The following is a 19,890-nucleotide window of genomic DNA, read 5'->3' on the forward strand; positions in this document are numbered from 1 at the left end:
GTGACAGAGTGCCGAGGGGTCTTGGACAATAATCAGCGATTTTCTTCATTACCAACGTACCTACCTGTGAGCTACCGGCTCTTCAACGCCGAGACATCTTTCTTCCTCAAAGAAGCCAACCAGGACTTCATGAGGAACTCCAGTTTGCAGTCCAGGGTGGAGTCCTTCTTCCCCTACAAAGCCAAGAGGCCACCCGTGTTAAACGCCAGCTACGGCCCCTTCTCGGTGGAGCAAGCGGTGCCCCAGGACCTCCTGCTGACTTCCAGCTCTTTTGGATCCGCCAACAAGTTCACGTACAACTGGAAGCTGCAGGCCTACATCCTGAGCAGCAAGATCTACCTGAGCAAGCCGCGGGTGCAGGTGCTGTTCTACATCGTGGGCAGGGACTGGGACGAGTACAGCCCCGCGGAGCGGCTGCCCTGCCTGCGCGTGTTCGCCTTCCGCGAGACGCGCGAGGTGCGCGGCAGCTGCCGCCTGCGCGGGGACCTGGGGCTCTGCGTGGCGCAGCTGGAGCTGCTGCCCAGCTGGTTCAGCCCCCCCACGGTGCTCACGGGCCGCAAGAAGCCGGCGGAGCAGCTGGAGGGGAGCCCCGTGGAGCTTTACTACACGGTGCAGCCCGGGGACGAGAAGGGCGAGTGCACGGCCGAGGATCTCCGCAAGGGCAACGCCATCCGGCCCGGGAAGGATGGCGGTGTGGATGAGAGCATGTCCCACCTGCAGAGGATTGGCTCTGTCAGCCTCTACCGCGGCCAGGAGGCCTCCCAGCTCACGGAGCTGCGGCTGGACAGCAACGTGGTGGTGTGGCTGCCCTCCAAGCCCGTCAAACAGGGCGAGGTTGTCAACGTTTACGTGACAATTGCCAACAATTCCACCGTGGATCAGTTCATCCTCAGGTAAGGAGGTTGGCCGGCGTGGTTCTGGCACACAAAGATGTTGGGGACGTGGGATGGATCTCAGCTGATTTGAAGCTGATCCCAATGAAGGTTGCTCCTAGTCACTGAAATACCTTATTTTCCTCTTTGTATGCTGTGAGGAGGATTGAAAGCCCCTGTCACGGGCAGGTTTTCAGCGTGTCTGCAGTGCCGTTTATCACAGGCCCACGGTGTGCAGCAAGGTACAAAAGTGCTGCTTTAGCAGGGCTGTTTCTGTGCTGTGACAGACAGCCAGGCATCAGAAAACTTCTCTGCTTTATGGCGCTTTTAAAATCAGGTTTTTATTGCGCAGGCATGGAGTTTGAATGCAGAAAAACTTCAATTACCTGCTTTTCTGTAAGTGCTCTGGCAGAGCTTGCCTCTCCCACACACAGAGTGGTTTTGTTAGGAGAGCTCTGTAGGGAGGGTTTAACTATCCACTTGCAGTTAAGCGGTGTTTGTCTTTGGCAGCACATTTTTCCTTTAAATAAAGCCCAAGGTGTTTGATATTGCTGCTGCCTGCAAGGGACTGTTAGAAGTCAGTGCCATTATTTTGGACAGGAGTGGGAACACAGGAGCTGCCTTACTGGGTCAGATCGCTTCCCTTTTATTTTCATTTTTAGCCGTTTCCCTACCGATCAGATGAAAATCCTTTGAGGATGACAAAGACTGGGAAACTTGTTAATCACTGAAAAATTTGATGTATCTTTTTTTAACTTGTTACCAGGCTTTAAATTCAGTGGAAATTTCCACGGTGATAAGCAACAATTACTCTCTAAAGCCTCAGGGAATCAGTTTCCCAAAAGATTCTGCACATGAAAGAATTTATTTCTAAGGCTTATATGAATTAGATTAATACATAGTTGACAACCACCGAGGAGAATAGCCTTTAGAACAGGAAGTGTCGCTTGGCAGATAAAAGGCTTTTATTTGAAAAAGGGGGATTTTAGTCATCCCAGAAGCGTTGTGGTGTTTGCAGCTTTGGTTAAATTGGCGAGATAATCTCCCAGACACCTGTTTACTCAGTGAAACCTCTGTGCTAGAAGTATTTTCTGATGTTGTTACTTCCCTTCTATTGAAAATCCCTTTACACAAAGTAGTATAAACAGAATACTTTTGCACATAACAAACATAGCTGTGGTGAAAGAAGAAATGCAGAGGCAGTGAGCTGGGTGTTTGTTGGGTGAATGGGAGTGGGGATCACTCTCTGTAGGTCCTTGTCACTCTATTTTCCTGAAAAGCCAGTTGAAGAGCAACAAGCTTGTTGAAATCTGGGGCTGTGTTTCTTTGCTCAGAAATGAGTCTGGCTGAGAGGTGCAGGAGACAGGGATGGCAGTGTGGGATGTTGGTAGCTGCCTGTGTGACTTGCTGTTATGGACAGAGAGGATTTGCTTTAGTTTTGGGAACATTTATCTGGAGTGCACAGTCTGACCCAGGTTGGTTCTGGGGCTGGAAAAGGATTGTTCTGTCTGACTGAACTGTGAGGAGAACTTGCTGACACTTTGTACAGAGTTCAGAGTTACACACTAAGGCAGTACAGAATGTAAAAATATGAAAGCTCAAACTGAAGGCATCAGCAGAGGGCTGGTGAAAGGCTGGCAAAGAATGGAGCTTCCCATTCTGTGGTGGGAATCTGATGTCTTCAGTGCAACTTTGAGGTGTGGAAGGGGTGGAGTGTGAGCAGGAGCCCACGGAGTGTCTGTGTCTGGAGAGAGAGAGCAGAGCAGCCAGGGAATAGCAGTGCATATGCTGGGGCTGCCTGGGGGCCCCCTTAACCTTCTCCATGGCCATTTGCCTGCCTGGAGAGAGCTGTGTGCTCTCCTCCTCCTGGGCTCCCAGCAGAGCAAGCCCTACATCCTGTGACATGCACTCACATTTAATCATCCTAAAGAAAAACACACCACACATTATCCCCAGGCACAGTGGGCTTGTTTATTTTCTGCTCCTTGTATATTATTCATTGAGGTATTGCAACATGCAGAGCTGAAGCAAACAGCATGTGATCATCGCTTGGGGGGTGGGAAATAATAGCTACAAATCTTCTCTGGCAAAAGGGAAGCAGACTGGTCTCAGTGACCTCATAGCCACAAATCATGGCGAGTGAAAGCGTGGTCTTAAATTGTGTCTTCATTCAGAATCCTGGTACTGTATCTGTTAATTTATCAGTGTCCTTAAATTATCTTCATTCAGCATCCTGGTACTGTATTTGTGAATTTATCAGTGTCCTTAAATTGTCTTAATTCAGCATCCTGGTACTGTATATGTGAATTTATCCATGTTCTTAAATTGTGTTCATTCAGCATCCCGGTGCTGTATCTGTGCATTTATCAGCCCAGGAGCACCAGTGAAGTCAGGAGGATGGCTGGTGTGGCAGGGGGTGAGGTGCACTGCTGTTTGCTCTGGAGCTGGAAATACTTCTCCAGGTGCTCAGCAGGACAGGATCCTGCCAGCTGTTCCTCATGCCAGGTTGTGCCACGTTTGGCTGGGCAGAGCAGTGCACAGCACAGGGCCGAGCAGAAGGGTGGCAGTGCTGAGTGCTGTCTGTCCCTGGGCAGCAGGTCAGCTCTGAGTCACTCTGCCAGGCGCTGAACCAGCAGATAACCTGATTTACAGGAGCTGTTGAGCGGGAGAAGTGAAGAGAAAGGGGATGAAGTTGTTACATCCTGATTAGAGAACAGAGGTGTAACACAGGAGTGGCTTTTCCTTCCCTTCAGGCTTCTTAGCAGAGATTTTGCAGTGCAGCTCCTGCACCTGGAGGGATGTCGGGTGTAATCAGTGTCCAGCAAACAAATCAACCCAACACAATGGATAATTAGGAGCAATAATAAATCTACAAATTGGATAAGGATAAATGCAGTGAGGAAAGCTATTAAACCCATGAGCTGGGACAGCTTGTACTGCCTAATGAGTATTGACAGTGGGGCTGTGTTGGGTGGTGCTGGCAGTGGCTGAAGGACCTGGAGGAGGATGCAGTGAAGAGCAGCAGCAGAGGTAGAGAAGGTTGTTATGGTCATAACATCTGTGTAAGTGCTTTGGAATCTCAATATACAAAGCCAGTTTGGAGGAACTGGTCATGAAAAAGGGACATCTTCAGCACTAACTCTGCCTGTTCTGCATGAAAGAGGCTCCCTAGGGAATAAACCTCTCCCAGGAGCTTGGCACTGCCCTCAGCTGCACCAAAATAACCAAAAATAGTAACATTTTCAAGCAGTTACTGTTTGCTTTTAGACAGTGACATTTTCATCTTACCATATGATGAAATAACATTTACTACCCTGAGTTCTGTACTTAATTGTTGGTTCATTAGTTCTTGACACTGCAGTGTGGTGGCATCATCGCAAACACAAGTGACATCATAATGAGGAACTGAAGATATCAAAACTTGCAAACCTAAACCAGAGCTGGAATCACTCTGAGTTTTGTGTTAACCCAGAATTTGGGATGCATTCTCCCAGGGATCTATTTTCCATGGTAAATGGAATGCAGTTTTTCAGCTCTGAGGTGAAGGGTGTTTTCTTTTACACTGATTCATATTTAAAACAGCAGAGCTTGGAGTGAAATGAAGAGAGACAGAAGAGTTTGGTGGGATGCTCTTCTGGGTGTACGTGTCCATCTCCAAATGGCAGGAATTGCAACAAAGCATTTTACATGTCCTGTGCAGCTTTGCATTGCTTAAATATTTAAGAGTCATTTCATTGCACAAAAGCATTACAGGTGGCATCTGAAGGGAGAGAAGCTTGAATCTCATTATTTCAGGGTATATTTTAATTGGAAAATTGAGTTGCTTTATGGCATTGATAGGTCCCCTAAAGCCAGGTGCTAGTCCAGAGCTGCTCTGCAAAAATGCCCAGAGATCTGAATTATGACTTGAGGGATTTTATATATTTTGTAGACAGAGGTTTATATACTTCACTGTCTGGTGTTCAGCCTTGTGGAACTTTAAGTCTTACTGATTATTTTTGTTTGTTTTATTTTCCCTTCTCTAGAATGATTAGTAACAATTTAGCTACACATCCACAGTGGAGCAGTTATTGAAAGAGGAGTACACTGGGGGATTGTGGTTTTAGCAAGGGCTGGGGTACAGCAGCACCTTGCAGTGCTTTGTTGAGATTTCTCCCCAGTAGATTCATAGCAGTGGTGCCATCAGCTTGGATGTTCTGCTCCAGTAAGCAATGGGGGCAGTCTGCTGGAGCACTCCTAATTACCATTTACTGGAGAAGTGACACACTAAAGGGGGAATATTTCCCAGTGTAGCTTTAAAAAGCATTCGTGATGTAAAAAATACTTCTTCAAAGAAGGGAACGTGTTAATGCTATTTTGGGAGAGTGGCATGCGCTCCAGTTTAATTTCATTAGCCCTTAGCAGGCACTTTTCAGGGACATTGGTGTCACACCAGAGGCAGCTGGGTCCTCCAAACTAATGACTCGTTCTCAGAACTGCTAAGCTGGGGAGGAGGATGTCCTTTAAACATCTGAGAAAGGTGCTTCTCACCAGAGCAAGGGGAGCAGGGAAGGGCTCACTGTGGCAGCAGCAGTCTGGTTTAATAAAGTTTTAAAAAGAACTAATTATTAACCTGAAATTGAAGCTACCTAGGAAAGAGGAAACAGGCACTCTCGCCTGACTCTAAAAAACTGTGGTGCCTGAGAAACCTTTTGAACAATTCTCCAACGAAATGTACTCATTACCTCTGAGAATAACCTATGGATTTATTGTTGGAAAGCCGATTCTGCATTCCGTGCTTTGGAAATTTGCTGATTGACCAGGTTGGTGAAGCACAGCTTTGCAGCCAGGAGGAGACTCCAGAACCTGCTGAGATCAGGGGCTGGGCAGGGAAGCTCAGTGCTGCTGAAATCCATGGAGAGCCCAGGTTAGAGCCTCCCTTCTGAGAGCATCACCTGAACACCTCGGTCAGCTCCTGTACGGTGAATTCTGTCACACAGAGTGTGCAAGAATTACCTAAACTGGGTGAGCAGCACTTGCAGAATGTTCTTGGTCTTGTGGAAGCAGGTGTTCCCAAAGCTGTGGGTTCTCTGGGCCCGCTCCAGGGCTATCTCCATGGAACTGTAAACAAACCTGAACTACATCTCAATATTTATGTATAAATGTATATATACACTGCTATGTATAAATACATATACACCATGTATTACTACATATAAATACATGCAACTATATATAAATAAATACATATATAAACACAGTGTGTATATATACACTGTATATAAATATATATAGGGAATATATGTATATATTTATAAATATATTCTCTGAGCTAGGTCTCAGCCTATCTCCATGGAACTGTAAACAAACCTGAACTATATATAGACATTTATATATAAATATATATATTTAGATGTAAATATAAATAGTTATGTATAGTTATAGTGTATATATATAGTTAGTATATACATATAGTAGTGTATATATGTAGCTATGTATATATAACTGTACACATATATAAAATATATATAACTGTACATAACTAAATGTATATAACTATACATAACTATATAAATAAATACAAATATAAACATAGTATATATAGCGTATTTATATGTGTGTATATATGTATGCATATACATATATTGTGTGTAGATATTTATGCATATACATATATTGTGTGTATATATATACACACATATACATATATAGATACACACATATACATATATATAAACACATATATATACATATATATACATATATACACCCACGCACACAATATAAAATGGATTTGGACTTTTGCATGTCAGACTTGTTGTGTTTGAAAACTTTTCCCAATGTGTTGATCGGGGAAGTGGAGGAAATGGATGGGGGCTGTTGCGGGGATTGGCTGTGACTGGGAGAGCAGAAATCGGAGTTCCTGGCTCCAGTTTCTGCCCCACTCCTGGTGCTGGAGCCAGGGCTGCCTTCCTGCTGGCAGACGGCGTTGGGGTGCAGGAATTCACTCTGAGGTGCGCTGATAAACCCCCTGGTGTGCCATGCTGCCCCGGCCATCCCTCCAGCTGTGCCACCGCTGGCTGCCCCAGCGCTGCCGATGTTCCTGTGCACAGCCTGCAGCCCCCTGCCCGGCTCTGGGAGCCCCGCAGGGCTGCCTGCAGTGGGACAGGGCACCGCTGCTAATTCCTGGGCAGACTGTTAGCACTCGTGTGACTCGAGTTACAAGCGTTAATTAAATCCTTGCTTCCCTGCCTAATTAGTGACAATGGTGGCTCGTTAGGAGATCGCACGGCGTAAACCCCAATCCTCCCGAGCCAGCAGAGAGGAGGGAAATCCCGCTCTGCTGGGAGTTCCATTGAACCAAGAGGATGTTTTGTGGCTGTCTGCTGTGTTTCTGTGATCTGCTGCATTAGGGGATCCCCCGGGAATCCTCAGTGTCATTATCTGACAAGCTGCTGGGTTCCAGGGCCGCTGGAAGCAGGGAAGTGTGTGAGCCTCTGGGTCTGAATGGAAATGAGCATCCCTGAGAAAAAGCGAGGCTTTGAAAGCTCCGTGCATCTGCTGAGGCTGCCCAAGCAGGAGTGACTGCTGGAGCCACGCTGGGGGGACAGCAGCAGCTCCAGCTCAGAGCTTGCAGGGAGGAGGATCTGGGGTGCAAGGATGAATGGGGGGGAAGCCAAGAGTGCCAGCAGAACTGTAAAATCTGATGGGTTTGTGGTTTTATTGCTGCTCATGGAGCTTATTATTTAAGACAGAAAGTGTCAGATTGATTGAAGTTCCTGTTCTGGCAGAATGCTGCTCCTCACTCACGATAGCGCAGGCACAAAGAAATCACACTGTTGATATGTTCTTGTGGCACTTCACAGTTAAAACTCCCACAAAAGGCACCAGGAGCTTGGGAAGAGCTGCTCTGCACTTGAGTTAATTTCTACAGAATGCTGACCTTTCCTGTAAATTATAGAATGTTTGACTCCAAGTTTTGCCACCATTTCCTCTGGGACCCCGTTGGGTGTGTTTCCTTGAAATCCCATCCTGCCCAGGTGTGCTGTCCCTTGAGGGAGGTGTGTGCTGTTGTGTTTAGTATTCTCTGGAAATGAAAATTGCATTTCTACAGACTTTAAATACACAGAAGAGCTGATTAATTCATAGCTGAGATGAGACTGGGTCAAAAGGAAATTCAGCATTTTTTTTGTTTGTTTGCCGGGTTCCTGGTGTGTTACAAAGTGTGTGTATTAGCAAAGCTGCCAGGGGGTTAATTTGCACTAACAGCCTAATCATCTCCAGTGACACTGTGTTAGGTTTTCATATTGCTGCTGAGATCAGCAAGGCTGAGAGAGGAGGGCTTGAGAAACAGCCTGGGTCTTGGGAGAGAAGAAAAATGGGGGGAAGCACTTCAGACATAGCCCTCTGCATTTTCAGCTGTCAGGCTGCTTAAAAGAATCTCTTTTTCATCCAAGCTCTGGCTCTCAGATGTAACCCTTCGTTTCCAAAGTGCCACCAGAGCGAGCTCTTTGTCCAAGACAGACAGGCTCATTAAGGGGAAGATGTGGCACTTTCCAAAACGCAGAGCTTGCTTCCTCAACCTCCCTGATCAGTTGTTAACCAGAACACTTAAATAGTTGTGGATCACGAATCACAGCTTGGTTTTGCAGATAAAAGCGTGTCTGACAGATCAGACCATAAAGTCCTGCTTCATCTTTCATTCACCCCAGGCGTGCTGGGGAAGAGTTCAGCCTACAGGTGATCACTGAGACAAAAATGTTACTGACCACCCTCAGGGGTTCCTTATTTGGCATACTGGACATGTGTGGATCCTATTTTCAGGAAACTGAATTTTCCTATGGGTTGCATGGCTGCTTGCTCAGGGCTGTGAGCTTGGCTGCAGCTTTTAAGAAATGAGGTGCTGTGATGGTAATTGCTGGAGTCACTGAGTCACTCCTGTGCCTGCTCTCTGCGGGTCCTACGGATACCACCAGTAGCAACCAAAATATTTTTCTGCTTGAGGTTATGTCTAGCTTAGAAAAAGCTCTGATTGCATTGAGAATTCTTCCTGTGGAAAGGAAGCAGCAGCCCTCGGCAGGAGCCTGTCACTTAGGAACGGGCCCAAATTTAGTCCTGTGGAAAGTAATGAGGATATTCACAGGCTTTGGGCTACTTTTTATTCCTCTGGATTCCTGACATCCATGACAGGCCATATTAGCAGCAGCCTCTGATTTTCCCTTCTACAGCAGCCTGATTACAGTTTTCCAGTAGAAAGGAATGACAAAACCATTTTTTTGGTACCTACTTAGTCACTGTTGGTTGTGTGATGATGACTGTGGACAACGTACCCTTGTATTATTGGGGTTTGAGACAGAAGATGATAAAAGGCTGGTTTTAAAGCTGTGCTTCATTTGTGAAGAGAACAGAGCTGGCCTGAGCAGAGGCTCAGGGCAAACACAAGAAAGAGCAGGCAGCATGTCACAAGCCAGCTGTGGGGACAGGAGTGTCACAACCCTGCAGGTGACATCCCAGCAGTGTTCAAGGAGGTGGCTTTGGGTCCTTGGGACAGGACTTTGGTTTGTGGGAGAGTCCTGCTGTCCTCAGGATCCATGAGAGTGGTAAATTCTGAGGGGAAGGAGCCTCCCCAGTGCCTTTCCTTTTAGTGCCCAAACCCCCCTGCTCAGAGCCCTGTCCAGCCAGGATACTGCAGGTGACAATGCAGCCTGGGCACAGCGCGTGAGGATGATGTGTAACCTCCCTCCTCCAGACTCAAGGGTACTGCTGGAGAATTTTTCTCTTATCTCTCTGAGACAATGCTACTGTAATTTGTACTGGGCAGAAATATTGAGAGGGCTGAATGAAGATTTTATCAGCTGCTTGTAGATAGTGGCAGCTGGTTAATGTTAATATCTTCTGAAAGATCTTTAAAGAAACCTTGAATAGTTGTGCAGAAATTAATATGCCTCATCCCTCTTTGTGTTGCTGAAGTGGGGCTGTGCTGTCATCTCCAGCCGGCATTCTTTAATTTTCATAGCAAGGGCTGATGGGCCCTCTGTCCATTGCTATGGTAACTGCTGCTTTATTTCTTACTCAAAGAAAACATTGACATAAACCCCACCACAACGTGTCCTTTTTATTCCCTGTGCACACCTAATGGATGCCAGGGCTGTGCAAATGTGCCATGATTGTGCTGGATGGAGAGCAGTAACCTGCAGGGCTCCTGCCCTGGTGTGTAACTGCTGCCACCTTTCAGCACACACTGAATTTTATGTCAGCTCTGCTTTTATTCCTGCCCATGTTTAATGAGATTTCAGACACTTCCGGGTGGGAACAGTCCCTGGCTGGGTGTTGGGACGTGCTGTGGGGGAATGGGCTCTAACAGCAGATGAGGCATGTGAACTTTGCTTTTGCTCTTAAACAGCTCCATTTTGAAGTGGAATTGATCCCATGAACTTCTGGCAGCCGTTCAAAATCCCTCCCAACCTTTTTGTGAGCACTAATGAAGGGAGTAGAGGTTCTTTCCCTCTGTCAGTACTTGTGTTTTGTTGCTTCAAAATCCCCAAATGTCTCATGAAAAGCTCTACAAAACTGCAGTAGCCTAAGTCCCCTCCACGAGGTTCTGCTACCCAGATTGCTGTTCCTCACATCCTCTGGGAGTGATGCAGAATAAAGTGTTCCCAGTTCCTCCCAGCATGGGCAGCTTGCTTTGAGAACCCATACCCCTGCTAGGGACAGGCTCTTCTTGAAGGGAAAAATTCTCCTGGAAAAAGTCTTTCTGCAAGTGTTTTCTCGGGTTTTCCCTGCTCCCTATCACAATTATCTGATAAGTGTGGCAGTTATCTTTTCATCTTAGAGTAAAAAACAAATTAAAAAGAAATAATTAAAAAAATCTAATCATTATCTACAAGAAGAGGCTTGCATGTTCTGTGTTACATTCTGCGTGGTTTTAGATGGAACCTCATTAAACATCTTTACACCCTCTTGGGTTCATCTCTGTTAACTCTTCAGGGGTTTCCCAGGAGGAAATGACTCTGTGCCACCTTGCACTAAAACCCAGCAGAGTTTGTTCTGGCAGAGCATTTTGCTGGGGTGCTGACGCTGAAGATGCTGTGCATGGAAACCAGGGTGGAGGCTGTAAGCCCCAGTTCTGCACGAGGTTTACCTGCAGAGCTCAGTGCCCTGTGTGCAGCACTCTAAATCAGGGCTGTGCTTTGTGAGCTGCCTCACTCTGCAGAGGGGAGTGTGCAGTGAGAATTGCTGGAAGGGTCTGAGCGCTCCCCTGCTTGAGAGGGTGATGCTTTTGTGCCTCTGCAGGGTTATTCTGATCCCACAGTTTGCTGTGGTTTAAACAGAACTGATCCTGCTTTGGGGGCACTCCTGTTCCATGCCAGTAAAGCAGGGCAGGAGGTGTCGTTTTGGGGATGTCATTTTGGGGATGTTATTCTGATCCCACAGTTTGCTGTGGTTTAAACAGAACTGATCCTGCTTTGGGGGCACTCCTGTTCCATGCCAGTAAAGCAGGGCAGGAGGTGTCATTTTGGGGATGTCATTTTGGGGATGTTATTCTGATCCCACAGTTTGCTGTGGTTTAAACAGAACTGATCCTGCTTTGGGGGCACTCCTGTTCCATGCCAGTAAAGCAGAAGCGAAGGTGTCGTTTCATTTTGGGGATGTCATTTTGGGATGTCCTGCACTGTGCAGGAGATGTGTTAGGTAAGAGCCTCTCTCTTTTCTCATCCCATAACAGCTCTGTTCTCATCTCCCTAAATGAGGGTGAGTCATGGCCAGATCTCAGCTGGATGCAAGAGCAATTCCTGCAATGGGAAAGGGCTGAGAACTCCTTGTTCTGGGAGCTGTGCTTGTTCAGAGGCAGTGATTGTCCTGTTGTGTGTGTAATTATATCTGCCTCCCTGTATTATCCACTGCTGCTCATTCCTGTTGGTGTTCTTATCTAAGTACTGCCTGTTCAGAGAGGAAATTTAACAGCAAAAGCAGGTGAAACGTCCACGTGTCCTCCTCTGCTCAAAAAACATCTAAAAGGATAAGGAATTTTGCTTTGATAATTATTTAAATGCTGCTTAATGGGCCTCCTAGTCTGGTTAGATTTGATTGTGATTTGCCTTTTCACCAAATACTCAACTGATCCAGCAACATGAAAGAAAAGGGGAAGAGGACACGTGGATTGTGGTAAATGAGTCTTTCCAAATGTAAGAAAATCAGTCGGTTCTATTGAAATTCACAATTGCCAGTCTGAAGCGTACTTAAGTGTTTGTTTAGTGGATAACTGGTTTTACCTTCTATTTGTCTTCTCCAGAAACACAAAAAGGAGAGAAAAATAAGAAACACAAAATGAGTTTAACTCAATCTGAGCATGTTCTTAGAGGCTGAAAAAAAAAAAAAACCCAGCTATTCTCTGTGTTATATTAGAGCTTCGTTATTCAGAGCAGAAAGAGCCATGAGTGGGAATTCATTTCAGATGGGTATTTTGGAGAAAATTGGAATCTGGATTGATTTTCATAGGAAAGTCTTAAAATCTGGCCATTTAAGCTTTTTACCATCTTCCTAGTGTGTTTGTAAGACTTAAAGCACCTTTAGAGAAAAGTTTCTTGTAAGATTCCAAATGAGTGGTGCTGATCTGGTGGGTAAAGCTGATTGTGCTTAATAGTCAGTATTTTTTTTTTCCAATTTTCATTTCAATTAAGTTTTTTATTCTGATACAGGTACATTTATGTAAGTGAGGAAGTTGGTTGTACTAGAACTTGAGATTTCTACCTTTCCCTAAGCGTGTGGTTTAGTGTCCAAAATCCAGTGCATCCTTTTGCAAAGCCAAGTGGACTGTTGTTTTCTTGTTTGAGTTGGCTCTTCTTGCTTCATCTGGAGCTGTGCCAAAAACATGAATATTCATGACAATGTTAAACAAGATTTTTATTGAAAACAAAAAATGGATCTGAAGCTTTCATTTGTCATTCTGAACTCAGCTAGTGAAAGCCCTGTGAACAGGCACATTTATCAGGGAGCTTTTCCTGGTGTTTTCTGGAGTTTTTTGTTTATTGAGTGAAAATTTGTTAGAGACCAAGAGTCTCTCACTGGGCAGCGAGCCTGCTGTTAGGGTATTTCTGTGTGCAATATGAATATAATAGAGATGAAATATATAAATTAAATGATATTATTTCATGTGTTGTATCAAGTAGGAAATGCTTTGACGAGTGCTGAGCCTCAGGGAAGGTGCTGCAAGCAGAGGGCAGGTCTAGCAGAGCTAACAAAAGGCAGTGCTCCCTTTTTCCAGGGCTGCTGGTGCTGTTCCCATCTCCAGCCTTTCCTTGGGATGGCATTCCCCAAGCTCAGGGCTGATTCTGAGTCCCTGTGCAGGGGCTGACTCAGAGAGACGGCTATTTCCCATGGATGGATGGATGAAGTGAGAAGATGAGCAATCACAGAGGTTTCTCTTGCAGCCTCTGGCCTGTACAAGAAGTTAAATAGGTTTAGCTTTTAGATGACACATGGAACTGATTTGAAAGGTCCTCCCTCCTTTATTTTGCAAGGTGAAATTCTCATGAGAGCTGTGTGTTTCACCCTGCAGAGCAGACTGGCTAGGATTGTTTCCTTTTGTGTATGTTATCCAGAACAGCATCCAGAGATTACTAGGAGTTATTTATATTCTCTTACCTTTACATTCAATCCTGCTGACCAGTCCAGTGTGGTGCTTTGACAGCATGTTGCCCAGTGTGTTAGGTTGGTCGGTGTTCATTTCTAAACTAACAGGAATGTTGTAAAAGTTGTGTAAACTGCAGTGAAACAAGGGGTTTTTTGCAGCTATCTTAAACAATTCTCCTCTGAGCTAGAGGAGGAGGGCAAGAGCTATTTCCACACAAATTGCTCTGGGGTAAAAAGGGCATCAATGAGTGCAAGAAGGGAGAACATAGAAGGGCAGGAGATCACAGGAGCAGCTCCCTAGCGAATCCTGATTTCCTCCACCCTGAGGTGTCTGGTATATTTTATATGTGGTATATTATCCTGGTATATCATGAGGTATCTGGTATATTATCCCCTCCCCTGAGGTATCTGGTATATTTTATATGTGGTATATTATCCAGGTATATCATGAGGTATTTGGTATATTATCCCCTACCCTGAGGTGTCTGATATATTATCCAGGTATATCATGAGGTATCTGGTATATTATCCCCTCCCCTGAGGTATCTGGTATATTTTATATGTGGTATATTATCCAGGTATATCATGAGGTATCTGGTATATTATCCCCTCCCCTGAGGTGTCTGGTATATTTTATATGTGGTATATTATCCTGGTATATCATGAGGTATCTGGTATATTATCCCCTCCCCTGAGGTGTCTGGTATATTTTATATGTGGTATATTATCCAGGTATATCATGAGGTATCTGGTATATTATCCCCTACCCTGAGGTGTCTGGCCCCTGGGTTATTTTCCCCAGCTGCAGTGATGGTTATTTTCCCCAGCAGGCAGTATCCAGAGTTTGCCTGCAGACCATTGCACAGGATGGGGCATCCCTGGAGAAGCTGTGCCCAAGGAAAGAGGACTCTGAAGGTTTGGAAACCAGGGGGGCTCTCAGGGTAGAGCTGTGGGAAAGAATTGCTGTAACAACAAACTATTTGCTCTTAAAGAGGGGAAAGTATGCGACACCATCAAAGGGGGACGGGGATTCAAAGGGAAACACATGTCTGAAACATACGGGTCAAGTTTATTTGAAAGGAAAATTTGTTTGCTTTTGATTCTTTATAACATTTCCCATAGAGACTAGCAAATATAGCTGCCACATTTTTGGCAAAGGGTGTCTTATCCTAAACCTGAAACACTTAAATGCACATACTTATATAAATATGGTCTCTATTAGTTTCAGCTGTGGGACTTTAATTCTTGCCTTTTGTAGTTTGTTTTTTTTTTTTTTTTTTTTTCCTCTGTTGGCTGTATTTGAAGCTTTAAAGGGGCTTGGTAATGAAAAGATGTTGTTACTGCTTTTTTAGAAAGAGAAAGAAGGACAAGGGGATGAAGAGAAATCTTTGTCAGGGGTTCTGGTGTCTGAGCAAAGGTGAGCAGGAGTGGGACACTGGTGATGTAAAATCTTTCTGTGGGTTGCCTGAAACCACCCAAGGTTTGTAGTTATTGCAAGTGGTTATTAAAACTGGTTGGCTCTTACAGAAAACATGTGGGTAGCCATAACTCAGGAATCCTCTCTGGCTATGCTTTCCAAAAGATATCCATTAGCAGAGCTGAAATTTGAAGCAGGAATAGGGTGAAGCCAAATCAGCCCCTAATCACTGAACCCTTCTGGTCCCAGAGCCTTCCCTGGGCTGGAATAAAGCACTTTTTGATTTTCCTTTTTTCCCCAAATGGTGCTTCCAATCCACCACCACTCTCTTTGATTCAGTTCACTTTGTTTATTTTTAAATAAACATATGGCACACTCATCTCTCAGCCAGGCAAAGAGCTCTCATTGATGTCAGTGGGAGCTTCACCACCCTCAGGATGGGAGTGGGGATCAACAGGGAGCTGCTGAGAGCTGGCCAGGCTTGTGTTCCACTGACACAGGGGGGCTGAAAAGCAAACAATGCAGCGAGACCTAATCAAGTGAAGTGCATTTAAAGCACCCATGGGGACTGTCCCCAAGGGCTTGCAGCCAGCAGGATTGATGGAAGCCTCTCAGAGCCTCGGTGCAGGAGCTGCCTCCCAGCTGCAGGGTCTGTTCTGTTACCCTGTGCTTGCTGGAAGGAGGGTTTGTGTGCCAACACACAGATGGGTGTGCCAGGGGGGTTAGCACTCCAGGTGTGTGTGCCCAGCTCTGGTACCTGTTCTTCAGACAGGTCCCTTTGGTCACAGAGTCACAGACTGGGCTGGAAGGAACTGGAGAGCTCCCCCAGCTCCAGCCCCTGGGCCAGGGACACCTTCCCCTGTCCCTGCTGCTCTCACATGCTGCCCAGCACTGGGATTAGGGCAGGGACACCTTCCCCTGTCCCTGCTGCTCCCACATGCTGTCCAACCCCTGGGATTAGGGCAGGGACACCTTCCCCTGTCCCTGCTGCTCTCACATGCTGTCCAGCACTGGGATTAGGGCAGGGACACCTTCCCCTGTCCCTGCTGCTCCCACATGCTGTCCAACACCAGGGATTAGGGCAGGGACACCTTCCCCTGTCCCTGCTGCTCTCACATGCTGCCCAGCACTGGGATTAGGGCAGGGACACCTTCCCCTGTCCCTGCTGCTTTCACATGCTGCCCAGCACCTGGGACCAGCTCTAGGCTGGGATTAGGGTTTATAGCTCAAGGCTTTTGCCTTCCCCTCCATGCAGATGCCGTTCTTGCCTTTTCGTGCCCGTTCCAACACTGCTAACAGCTGAAACAAGAGACAGCAGTGACAAATGCGGGGACAATTGCCAGGCTTTGTTTGGCTTTGTTTCCTTTCTGTCTGCAGCCCAAAAACCAGGGAGGGGGAGGAGGAGCAGGGGATTTGGCTGTGGGCCAGTTTGCTGAGGGGTTTGCAGAGAGGAGGCATCTGCCCTGAGGATGGATGGCTGCAGGATTCTGAGCAGGAGGTGCCAGGGCAGCTCTCAGGACACTGACTGCCCTGCCCCAGGGGATGAACTGCCTGAATTTTCCTTCTGATTCCTCACAGTGCCTGGAGTCAGTTATCAAATGACTCTTCATCAATTTAAACCAGGTGTGGGGCTGTGCTGTGTGTCCTGAAGTCTAATTCTGTTATTTTTACAGGGCTATATCTGTGATTTTGGGTGACTGATAAGGCAGTAAATATGCACAGATTGTGTTTTACACACATTGAGATAAAAATCTCTTCCACTGCTGGGCTTCTTCACCCAGAAGGAATATGTTCTTGAAATATTTCTTCACAGCTAAACTCAAGCTGAAAGGTTCATCTGCCACAGAGGCAATCTTGTGTGCAGCCCTGGTGTTCTGTTTGGAACTTGGTGGGTGCTGGACTTTGGTTCTACAAACCTGGAAGTATCCTGAGTCACAAATGGCTCAGGTATTCCTGTGCTAGACATTTTCATTACACTGAATGATAGAATCAGTTTTCCTCCTAGGAGTGAATCCACTCTTTGGGTTGTTTACAGTTGGGTCTCATCTTCATTCACTTCAGATACATCTTGATGTCAGAACAATCATAAAATTTTGTGTTGTCAGTGTTGGGTTTGGCCTTAGAGCTGAGGATGGATTTAAAAATATTCATTCCTGCTAACACAGGGATATTAAGATATTCTGAGCTACCTCCAGGAGTGATGATAAAGAGAGTGAAACATTCTAATGAGCCTTTTCTAGCAGTCTGACTTCTCTCCAGATATACCTAGCTTTTGCTTGGGAAATACAATCTCCATAATAATTTAAAATCTGTCAGACTCCCTTCCCAGTCTTGTTCTGAGTGTGTTACACAGTAAACCTGAAGGATGATCTTTTTTAAGGACAGCCCAGGATAAAAATAGTATCTTCCTCACAGAAATGGGTGAAAGAGTTTTCACAGACCCTGCCAACAGTGTTCCTGGCTCAGAGCATTTCTATTTATCCTGCTCTTCTGAAAGCACTGAATTCACTTTCAAGTTTGAAAGCATTTAAAAAAAAGAATAAATTGGAGATCCAGATTTGATGGTGCACTTGAAAGATCCAGCAGGCATTAAAGTTCCATCTCATATTTGAGTTGTTCTCAGCATCAAGCACCGAGGTGCCAAATTCTGGGATGCTGGCAGTGCTCCCGCGTGCCTAGCAAAGCAATCCCATCATAATTAATGTGGGGAGCCTGTTTGGGTAGGAAAATATTTATGGGATCTGCAGAGCCCACTAAATGAACCGGAGTAAGGGAGCTCTGCCAAGCTGGGCTGTGCAGATTAAGGACATATGGCTGCTGTGGCTGCTGCTGGCACTGTGCTTTGAGGGCTGGCTCCTGCCTTGTGTCCCTGCCATCCCTCCTGCTCCCAGGTGCCACTCCCAGGTGCCACTCCTGTGTCCCAGGTGCCCCTCCCGTGTCCCAGGTGCCACTCCTGTGTCCCAGGTGCCATTCCTGTGTCCCAGGTGCTCCTCCCATGTCCCAGGTGCCACTCCTGTGTCCCAGGGGCCCCCACAGGTGCCAGGAGGGAGCAGCAGGAGCTGCTGCAGCCCCTCCCCATTATCCCCAGCCGGGTCTCAAATCACCAACAGAACAGGACTGCTGGGAACTGCCTTGAGCTGTTTGATTTTCCAGCATCAGTCTCATTCCATGTGTATGACAATGGGAAGATGCCACCAGCTCACATCCCAGGCAGCAGACACAGAACTTAATGTTACAACTTACTTTCAGAGTTTTTTGACCAATCACACAAAGCAAAAGCACATTGACAGTATTTATGTCTGTACAGTATATATTCTATATTGACAGTAGTTCTATCCAGTCACCATAAGCACACACACCTTTGGTTAAACAATGCTGGCTTATTTCTAATACAATACCTGCTTGTAATCCTTAAACACAATGCACAGAGCTCCATTATTAAGCTGCAACCTTCCTAATATCTCACTAGATAAACTTTTCTGTAGTTTAGGGAGTTATTCTAGACGAGTGTTAATGCACAGACCATTGTTCTCATTGTCCTTACTTTTCTACATCTTACATAATTTTTCTGCAGACCTATCTCATGGCTGCTGCTTAGCTCCAATCCCAGTTCTGCTGTTTCAGGCCTGCCTTTTGCAGCTTTCCCAAGCCCCTCTGAATTCCACCCGTGAGCTCAGGGCGTGCTCTGAGCTCAGGTGAGCAGCTGCAGCTCTAACAAAAAGTGACACTGAGCTGTGTCAGTATCTCCCTGTCTCCTCTCTCTCTATTATATAAGCTCCTCACACAAACAGTTTGGAGTGTCTCATTATCCCGATTTCTTGTAGGAGTTCTGCAGCCAAACCCATGCACAAATCTGCTCTAAATGGGGAATAATCCTGCTAAAATCACCAGGAAAGAGAACAGAATTTAACCCAGTAGATCCAGATTAAATAAATCCTGCTGGAAAGACAATTAAAACTTCAATTTTTGTGTTGATTACTTCAATGTTTTACTTTTAAAAATCTGTCTTTTGGGGGAACTAATACTGTAGAGTGCCTGCATTATTTATTTTTGTTCTCATGCAGAAAAGCTGGGTTAAAGGCTGCCCAAAATTACAAATGATTGTTTATTTTTAAAAACGGTGTTTACCTCACTGGAAAGACACTGGCATTTGGGAATGGGAAATGATGGGAGATGTAAACAGAAACATCCTTCATTGTCAGGGCAGCCTCAGCACAGAGGCATGTTCAATCAGCACTGGCTCCTTCTCATTAAGTGGTGTCACTTAATTACGGCTCCAGGTGAAACAAAATGATTTGCAATAACCACGTCAATTTAATTAGCATGATACAAATATAAACCTTTTGTTTTTTTTCTCATTGCATAATGCATGGCCATGACCTCTTTGAGTGTATTTACTTTTATTGACATCTTAATTGGCCGCCCACGCTCGGTGCCTCTGTGCAGTGATTTTCATAGGAACAAAAGAGAAATGACTCTGTCACTCTCAGGGGGAGCCACATCAAATCCCATTGCTGGCCCCTTCCTGCTTCTCTTCGAGGGCTAAAAGCATCCCTAAATATCCACGGTGTGAGTAGCACAGTAAGGGAGCACGTTTGTGTGTTTTAGCATGGCCTGGCAGGGCCAGAGGTAACCAGGGCCCTCCCTGAGCACTGAGCAGGGAGAAACTGCAAAGCAGAGCAGTCTCAGGGGATGCTTCAGGCCCATTATCTGCTTTGTAAAATCAGACATGCTAAAGGGAATCCAGAACCAGAGCAGCTTTCCCTCATCTCTGGCTTCTTCCCATGTTGCAGTTTGTAGATACTTTTGAGAAGTCTTTTAGGGTCATAAATTATTTCACTCTATATATGTGTGTATATTCATTTTCCCATTATTTAAACCATTTTTCTTGTTCTTACCCTGGACAGTTCCCTTAGTTCCATCTGTCATTCTCTGTGGAGGGCTGATAGGTGCAGATTCTTTTAATTAACTAGCCATGGATCAGCT

General features: G+C 45.7%; 1 protein-coding gene across 1 annotated transcript in view; it reads left to right on the forward strand.

The window, feature by feature from the left end:
- Positions 1-19,890, forward strand: part of TMEM132C (transmembrane protein 132C) — a 165,773-nt gene that overhangs the window by 53,391 nt on the left and 92,492 nt on the right. Inside the window, exon 2 of the mRNA XM_063173218.1 lies at positions 2-893. Coding sequence (XP_063029288.1) covers positions 2-893 — 892 coding nt within the window. The remainder of the gene's footprint in view (position 1; positions 894-19,890) is intronic.

Source organism: Melospiza melodia, chromosome 20 (assembly GCF_035770615.1).
Source record: "Melospiza melodia melodia isolate bMelMel2 chromosome 20, bMelMel2.pri, whole genome shotgun sequence".
NCBI classification, from domain to species: domain Eukaryota; kingdom Metazoa; phylum Chordata; class Aves; order Passeriformes; family Passerellidae; genus Melospiza; species Melospiza melodia.